This window comes from Macadamia integrifolia, unplaced genomic scaffold, assembly GCF_013358625.1.
Source record: "Macadamia integrifolia cultivar HAES 741 unplaced genomic scaffold, SCU_Mint_v3 scaffold2174, whole genome shotgun sequence".
NCBI lineage: Eukaryota > Viridiplantae > Streptophyta > Magnoliopsida > Proteales > Proteaceae > Macadamia > Macadamia integrifolia.
Window position 1 is genome coordinate 44259 of NW_024868555.1, and position 9709 is coordinate 53967.

Genomic DNA, 9709 nt, shown 5'->3' on the forward strand with positions numbered 1-9709 from the left:
TTTTTTTTTTTTTTTTAAATATTTTCTTTTCTTTTCTTTTCTTGGATGTCTTATCCCTTTTCCGCTATTCCTTTAGACTCTGTTTTTAGTATTAATTGAAAAGATCATTACCACTACTGATAAAGAAACGGTATTTGTATTATGATGCATTTGTACAAATTTATATTTGTTTCTTTTGCCTCGAAGGCAGCTCAAAGCAATTTTATAATGTAAAAATTAAGGCGTTTTCGCTACTGTCATTTGCTGCGACAGTGTCCCTTCTCACTTTGTTTTACCCTAAGACACAATCATAGGCTTCGAATGGTCTCCTATTGGGTTGCATGGGAGTTACATTTGTCCTCGTTTATAAGTGCAGCTAAATGTGGGCTTTTCGTTTTGTATTCAGTGTTAATGGTTGCATGGGAGTTACATTTGTCTTTATTCATCTTACCTTTTTTTTCTTTTTCTTTTTTTTCTCTTTTTTTTTTTTTTTTTTTTTTTTTTTTTTTTTGCGGTTGCCAGTATTATCCTTTCTGATATAATGATCAGATATCCGTTTTGTAGGATGAGATTCGGAAGGGATTGGGTGTATGCCCACAAAATGATATTCTCCTTCCTGAACTAACAGTAAGCACAAAGACTATTTCCCTTCTCTTAATTTTTGACATCATGTTAATGTTAGAATTCCTAATTTCCAATTTATAGTATTCTAGAATTCTATAATTAAGTTGTGGTTTTAATGTTATAGCAGTAGATAAGAAGGATGATGTTTGAGGTCGTTTTCACCCCGCCTCCAGACAGAATTCATGAATCATATCAGTAGCTTTAAACATGTCCTTCCTTTTCTGTATTTGTTTCTATCTTTTGTACTCTCCTTGTTTTCTAGCTTTATCCGATTGCATAATTACTTTACCTATATTTATGACATGAACTGAAAAGACTGGATCTTTTGTTTCTTGGTGCACCCTTATTTGAACCTAAAGTACCTTATGAAGGAAATCCTTGCCTTATTCCTTCAGGGATCTTTTAGCCTTTTGAGTATGCACTTGGATTTACTTATCTTTGAGAACACTGGTTAGTGCATTTGGAAGGTTTTCTAATGTGCCTATGGTTTTTCTCTCTGCAATTTCTTGTTGATTTACCGGTTTCTATCATAGGCCTGCTATATGTGAATTAGGGGGAGGGTTGGGCATGTCGCTAGGTTTTGGTAAGCCAGGGCCTTGCAACAATCACACAGCTGGACACAGGAGGGCAAGGGGGTCTTCTCCGTAGGGAGAGGAGAGAGGATGACACATGTCCCCAGCCTTTTCCTGTAAATTAGGTTGACTCTTGGTCTCCTGTGGACGACTAGTGCAGAAAGAATCCTTTTACCTAACCACAGATCATGTTTCTATTTTCCTTAGCAGTTGGAGAAAATTAGAAAAAGGGACTACACTGTTCAAGACTTCAAGCTCAATAATATGTGGCTGTAATTCCTGGGCTTTGCGGAGTTTGTTGTAGATTTGTGCAATATTTCAGCTTGAAGGAATAGCTGGCTTCATCTTCCGATTGAAAATTGAGGCCTGAAAGACCAACTGGGAGTATGGAGCTAACAAGCTCTGGAAGTGAGAACTACTACAACCGATAGTTTATCTGGTGGAAAAAAAAAAAAAGAAGAAGAAGAAGAAGAAGAAGAAGAGTGTGGCATCATCTCAGAGGCAGATCAAAGTGGGTGGCTTAGATGAAGGGTCTCTAAGAAGTATCATTTGGCTTGTAAGCAAGTATTTGAGCTGATAAATCAGGATACAACAGCTTGACACTCCTTTTTCTTATGAGAGAGATATGTATTGTTGAGGTGCCTCTAGAGATTTAATACAAGCCTGTGTCTTGTTGTAACGAATCATTGAAGCTAATGTAGTGGCTGTTGATTGTTTTAGTGCTTTGGGTACGGCTTGGGATATCCTGGTGGACTAAAGGGGGGATATCCTGGAGGACTAAATGGGACAAAGGAAAATTGTTCACATTAACTGGGACTTTTTTGGCCATTTATTTGAACGATGGGTTTTGGCAACAACTTACGGGAAATGGATGAAAATCTTCTGTCACTGTTTAGTTTTAGTGAATGGATCTGCAGCTGGTTTGCTTCAGTTCCAGGAGCTCAAGGGGTCTTGGATGGATAGCTGTCTCCTCTTTTCTCTCTCTCTCTCTCTCTCTTTCTAACATTATCGTAGGTTCTTTTCATCAAGCAAAAAGGAGTGCTTTATTTAGGCATCTTTGTTTCGTTTAATTCCAAACACCTCTTATAGCCTTTCATCTTCAATATCCTGATGATACATTGATTCTGTTGCATCTTAACTGCATTTGAGGTATTTTGGGACCATCCTAGGTTGCTTCAAAATGTACATTCCATATTTGATGAATCTAGTTTTCATTTTGGGGTTCAAGTACAATCATCTACAAGGCACCTCGGGAACAGGGGATGAAAAAGAAAAACAGAAGAGGCAATACAAAGAAAACTCTTGGCCCAACCCTCAATCAAAAGCGAGTAGTCCCGATTCTGTTGGAAGGATCTGGAGTTAGGGGTCCATTTTCTAAGATTGCGTTCCATCCAAATATGGTAGATACGGCCCCAAAGGCAAGATTACTCACCACATCACAAATAGACTTGCCACCAAAAGTCATGTCCACCCAAATCCATTCCCTCTTGAAGGGTATAATTCCCCTTCTCCTTGGCCAACACTTATTCAGAAGCCCTTTCCAAACCTAAGTGGAGATGGGACAAGCAAAGAAGAGATGGTCCACATCTTCAAGAGCATTCCAACAAAGACAACAGGATGGGGAGGCATGGATGTGACAGTGGATGAGAAATGACTGTTGGGAGGCAGAAGGTCTGCCACACAGCAAAGCCGGGATGGGGAATGTGGCCCTTGAACCAAACCAACTTAAACCAAGGAGACACAGGGCCACAAGCTCTGATGAGGTCCCAAGCCTACTTGTTATTTCAACCTGCAATGAGGAGCTAAAAAAAAAATCAAAAGCCACTTGGTCCACAGAGAAAGAAAACTTTCATTTCCTGGGCAGTATACCTTTTGTCCCATGATGATTTGAATGTTTTTGAATATTCCACTTGAGGGATTGGACCTGCTCTGCATCAATTCTGATGTTTAATACATAAACTTACAAGTTACATCATTAAACACTATAATACTAATGCTCCAATCATGTTATGATTAGTATTTCTACTTGCAAAAGCTTGTAATATTTTTCACAATTAAGTGTAGTAGAAAGCCCAAAGGATGAGGTAGCTCATGAAACATGGGATTATGTATTCAAGGTGCTTGAGTTATATAACTGCAACACCAAGCAAATGGTTTTTACACGCCTGCTAGTTTTATGTAGAAATCCTTGTGAATGGATCAGTTAAATACAATAGTTTTGAATAATCAGCATGGATTATTTCCTTTTGTGTTTTAATACTCAGGTCGTATGTACTAGAAAAGAACCATAGTATGTTTTTTTCTATTGTAGCTTTTTAATGAATGCAGTTATTGTATGCTGGCTTCTTATGGTCTTCTTAGTTTTATAGACTTGTGTTTTCTAGGATATTTGTTAACATATTTATTTTCTATTATCACTTGGGTGATGGTAGTTTAGGTTATTTTTAAACATTTGAATTTATTCTATACAGGTTAAGGAGCATTTGGAAATTTTTGCAATTTTGAAGGGTGTAAAGGAAGAGATGTTGGAGAGCATTGTGACTGAGATGGTTGACGAAGTATGTTCCTAATATTATGTTTTGTCTAGAGGATGAATTATATTGAGAAATGATTTATTATTATTTTTTATCAGCAATAATAAAAGATTGATTTTTCGGTCCTTGAAAAAATAGATTCAACTGAGATAAGACCATATTGATTTTTCGGTCCTTGAAAAAATAGATTCAACTGAGATAAGACCATAAGACCCTTAAAAACTACATGAAGCATACAAAACAATGCATCATGAAAAATTTCCAAAACCTACATAAGTCGGTCATAAAACGAGGGATCCCAACTGGACAAGAAAATTTCTTTTCTACCCAGATAATTCTTAACATGCTGTAAGCATTTTGTCATTTAATTAAAAAATTGATGAAGCGAATTTTGAAATTGCTGCTGACATGTGGTGCACAGTGCGGAGGGTTTGAGTGTTCATCTAATAAGAGATTCTTGATCGTATGGTAGCTGAATTTATTTGTGCAAAACTCTTACCGTATAAGGGGACTGAAAAATAAGGGTGGTGGGTTGAATGGCTATTACTGGCTCTCTAGGGACTTCAGGTAGTGGTGGGAGCACCTAGATATTGGAGAAATTTGAAGGAAATGTTGCCTATGGTTAGGACTTAGCGTTGCAACTTGTACCATGAGAAATACGGTTTTAAATTTGAATGACACTGGTCAGGGCTAGCCTTCAGCCTGGCCCTTTTCATAATTAATTGGTTGTCCAACCCAGCCTGACTCTAGTTCCTCCATGACCTATGGTCAGGCACTTCAGTACTTACTGTTTTCTCATTACGAAATTATGGGGGCCAAAAAAGTGGAAACCTATGTGGAAAATAATATCTTTTGTGGTATGCCAGGGCATTTTGATGAGTTTTATAGGAGAAGATTAAACTTACAGTTTGACCTATTCAGATATATTTGCGAATACGGGGTTCATTTTACCTGGCTGGTCCTGTGTTTTGATCGAGTTTAGTGGAACGATTTAATTGAACTTTATTCTATTAAAAAAAGAATAAGAAAAATCTGGTTGAACTTTGAGGTTGATTCGGATATCCATCTACTACAGTTGTCTAATTATTGACATGAAACTCAAATTTCTCCATGATGCAATATACGTGGATTTCGGAGAAGGGGACCAGGAAGGCATATGTTTAAATTAGATAAGTGCAGTAACCTTCATACATCAGTAGGATAGAGGGTGTCTTTTGCTTCCAAGGGAGGCTTTGTTATATGGATTTAGGCTCTGGACAAGGTTTTCGGCATAGAAAATTTGAATAGTGGGAGCCTATTTATGCCAAAGAGACTAAGAAACTGCAAAACTTATTTGCGCATTTCTGGATATGGTAACGCTATGCTTTATTTATCTTCTGCTGTTCGGTTCACCTTAATTTTTAAGATATTTAAATATTCTGGCAAATTGGCCATTTTCAAAGGAAATTAGTGTTTGGAATGAAGGCGGTTGATTATCTTTGAAAATTCTTACTCCTTATCCAGAGAATGTATGCTTTCTAGTCTCCAATAGCTCGAAATTGCAGCAGAACTGAGCCTTAGCCTCGGAATTTTTAACACAATGTTGATAATTTATATGTTGGTCTGTTCCTTACTGTATGCTGATATATCTCAGACTGTTTTCTTATCCTATACTTGCTTATTTTCCTACCTGTAATTATATCTCTTCTCTATTCTGGTAAATAGAAAGTATGACCTTACAATTTACACACTCATGACATTGGATGCTCTAGATTTTTTTTCTTTCAATTCTAACTAGTCATTTGAATTTGAGACCTTAGCATGGCCATAGACTTTTTAGTTTCTATGTTCTAACTTATAACAATTCTGGAAAGTTCGTTTGAGCTGTAATTTGAGTCTCAATTTTTCCAGTTACTGGAAACTGATGGATGTCAGTCTTGTGTGTTATTTCCTACATAATCTTTGGTACAATTGAAAAAATTTCCGCTTGGTTTTGAAGGCATGGGTTCATGGTATGATGTTAATTTTTTGTTGACAACGTAAGGAGTACTTAAGTATGCATTCAAAAAATTGTGCTTGATCTGAGGAGATGAAGAAGATTTGCCTTTGAAGAATTTGGGAAATATGACTTGTGCATTAATGAGCACAGTCCTCTCTTATTTGTAATGAAATAAAATGCTAAGTGTAAATAGCTTGTTCTTTACTGTATGCTGACATATCTCCGTCTGAGTTTGCCCCTCATCAATGGGGAGAAATAAAGGATTGTCAAAGGTGGGAATCTGTATCCTGAAGAGGTGAGTAGTAGGCCCCCATCTCACGAAAGATCACATCCATGGAAACAAATAGCTGCCGAGAAAGAGGATGATAGCACCTGTATCCCTTTTGAGTGGGAGAGTAGCCAACAAAAATACACATTGCCGAGAGCCTGATGATTACGAAAACAAAACAAACACTACCAAACACCTTAGGTGGAACAACAAATGTACGAGACCCAGCTAGCAACTCAATGGGGCTCTGAAACCTGATCATACGGGGATGCATCCTATTGATGAGATAAGCAGTAGTAAGAACAACCTCACTCTAAAAAGGGGCAGGCACTTGCATCTCAAAATCAAGGAATGAGCAACTTCAAGCAAGTGTCGATTCTTACGTTCTGCCACCCCATTTTGCTCTGGGGTAACCACACGACTGGTCTAATGGATGATCCCATGATCAACCAAGTAGGATTAGAAGGAACCACCCATATATTCTTTGCCATTGTCAGTACGCAAGATCTTGATCTTAGCATCAAACTGGGTCCTAACCATGCAATGAAATTCCCTGAAGCACTTAACCACCTCACTCTTATGATGCAATAAATAAATTAAGTAGCACGGGTATTGCACTCAATAAAAGTGACAAACCATCTATAGCCAGATATAGAGACACGGTGAGCAGGGCCCCAACATCAGAATGAATCAAAGCAAAAGGTATAGTTCTATTATCATTTATAGGATAAAAATTCCGAGTTTGTTTTGCAAAAACACACGCATCACAAGTAAACTGGTCTTGAGTACAGATTTTAACTAAAGCAAGAAATAATCTAGATAAAGTGCCCCACAGGGGTGACCCAGACGACAATGCCAACTCAAAAGCTCCGAGAGTGCCAATTCAAAAGATGTGTGAAGAGCCCTTGAAGATCCAGTGTCCAGTTAATAGAGGCCACCACTCATTTTGCCATTGCCAATCGTTGCCCCCATCACCAATTCTTGAAACACGTAGTGAGTGGGAAAGAAGGTGAATTTATAGTTCAAATCTTCAGTAATACTACCAATAGACAATAAATTGGTAGAAAACTGAGGAACATGTAACAAGAGGACAATAGGAGAAAGGGAAGGGAACCATCCGTGACTCGAACTTTGATATTACCTGAGGAAGGGCAATAGGTAGAAAAAAGTTGTGCTAACTAGTCATATGATAGTAGCCCTAGAGTCAATTATCCAATCCTGGGGAGCAACATATGCACTATGACAACAGAAGATAGTACCTGACTGAGCCGAGTGAGAGGCGGTGATGGCTGGCAGAGGAGAAGCAGCAATAACAATAGTAGTGGAGGATTCCATTTGAGTCAGCATACGACGAAGCTTAGTATCTTGGTAGCAGAGGGTCTTGTAGTAGTAGAGCTGTTAGAGTCGGCTGTAGTTTCAGATTGATTTTCCTGAGTGGTCTTCCCACAAACCTGATTATGCTCATGAGAGTTGGCGGGGCGCCCATAGAGTTTCCAACAAGTCTCCCTGGTGTGACGCTTCGTGCCATAGTAGTCACATTAAACAACTGGTCTGTTTGTAGAGGGGGGGATTAGCAATCCTTGAACTAGTAACAGTAGCAGAGACAAGAGCGGAACGATCTTGAGAAGTAGGCTGTAGGATCTCAGATCAACGTTGCTCTTCATCCTGAATCAGTGAATAGGCTTCCTCAAGAGTGTGTGAGGGATCATGATTAAGCCCATTGGCCCTACTCTGATCGTCTACCATATTGAGACCATTAAGAATATCATAAACACGGAGCTCCTCCTCACACTTAAAACCTACAACATCAGTCTCACAGTAGGTTGATAGGTATCATAATAATCAATCTCATTCTACATACCCTGCAGATCAGAGTAATATTGAGATATAGAAAGCTGCTCCTGAGAAGCCCTATGGACCTTTTTCTTAGTTCAGAACACTGGGCACGCTTGCTCACCTGAGAATATATGTATGTTATAGCAATAGAAGGGGACTTAGAATTGATAAGGTAGGACATTACCATCCAATTGGTAGTGTCTCATTTGTCTTGAGTAGAACCAGCAGTAGTGGGGCATACTGAAGTACCTATGAGAAATCTGGCATAACCACGACCAACAATTGACAGGTAGTAGGACCGAGACTAGATCAGATAGTTGCTCCCATCCAACTTGATGGAACTAGTAGGGAAGAGAGGGTAGTCATGAATAGAGGGACGACTCCCTCCCTCTTGGTGAACTGATGTCTCAGAATCTTCAGCCGCCTTGGGTGTTGATTCAATGAACAATCACAAATAAAGGCACCAATCCAGATCTAACCAAACATTGGAGTCCGGATCAAAATAGAGTTCCTAGTGGGAGAGAACCATGGTTTTAAGTATCGGTTCGTATTGTACCGTATCGGATGATACAATATGTATCGGCCCTTACCGATGCGATACTTGAAAATTTTCAAATCCTTTTGTATCGATATGTATCCTACAATACATACCGACACTACCGATACACACCGATACGATACACACCGATATGTACCGATACTCTATGAAAAATTAAAAATCAAGGTGAGTGTACGTTTCGGTATATATTGGTACGTATCGGTGTGTATCGGTATGTATCGGTGTGTATCGACCAATACATACTAATACGGTGTGGGACGATCATACAATGGCCAAGATTGGTCATTTTTAGAAAAAAACACAATTTTTTGAGGGGTTTTTGTTCCAAAATTTCCGCCAGCCATTTTTCTCTCTAACTAAAGTGGAAATTAAGGTTGGGAACAAGGATTTTACATTTATGGGACAACTACAAACCTTGGATTTTTAATGCGATACTCTCAATTTAGTGTTTATGCATAATACTTGTTGTCTATAGCTTTTTTTAACAATTATTTTTTATACAAAAGTGTATAAAAAAGTGTTTCATATCTATTTATATTCGTATCTTTAGTGTATCTCCGATACGAAATCCTTTGATACGTATCTTAATTTTAGCCAACCGATACGGCGACCGATACCAAGAGGAGAGGGAATGGGGTTTAGGGTTTTTGTGAGCAAACCTACTCTGATACCATGAAGAAATTGGGGAAATATGACTTGTGCATTAGTAAACACAGTCCTCTCTTATTTATAATGAAATAAAACCCTAAGTGGGCATTAGGGCCCATTTGGATGTAACCCCTAAACCCCGTTATTACAATAACTCGTTATTCAGCAACCTTTATCTTCTATTGTTTTTAATTTATGTAGTGAATTTTTTAATCTTATTTTTATTACTTCTCTTTTCAACAGTAATTGTTTCTATTGTTTTCTTTTTTAATGAAAATTTGGCCAGGTGGGTTTGGCAGATAAAGTTAACACTGTTGTTAGTGCACTTTCTGGTGGAATGAAGAGGAAATTGTCTCTTGGAATCGCGCTTGTAGGAAATAGTAAGGTGCAACAGGCAATTTTGCAAATGATAACTCCAAACCAATTTCTTTGTTTGACCTATGTCAGGAGAATCTGAATACTGTTTTGCAGGTTATCATCCTTGATGAACCTACAAGTGGAATGGATCCATATTCCATGCGATCAACGTGGCAATTAATCAAAAAGATCAAGAAGGGTAGGATAATATTATTGACAACGCACTCGATGGATGAAGCTGACATCTTAGGAGATCGAATAGCCATTATGGCCAATGGTTCTTTGAGATGCTGTGGAAGGTTCCTTTCTGCTGAAAATCATTTTGGTTGGGGTGATGAATATTTTTTAAAATTT

At 38.3% G+C, this 9709-nt stretch overlaps 1 protein-coding gene across 2 annotated transcripts in view; it reads left to right on the forward strand.

Moving 5' to 3' along the window:
• The window catches only part of LOC122065981 (ABC transporter A family member 1), an 85189-nt gene that overhangs the window by 43320 nt on the left and 32160 nt on the right, over positions 1 to 9709 (forward strand). For both annotated transcript variants that reach the window (XM_042629812.1, XM_042629813.1), the window contains 4 exons: positions 544 to 606; positions 3647 to 3733; positions 9285 to 9383; positions 9470 to 9654. In XM_042629812.1, coding sequence (XP_042485746.1) covers positions 544 to 606; positions 3647 to 3733; positions 9285 to 9383; positions 9470 to 9654 — 434 coding nt within the window. The remainder of the gene's footprint in view (positions 1 to 543; positions 607 to 3646; positions 3734 to 9284; positions 9384 to 9469; positions 9655 to 9709) is intronic.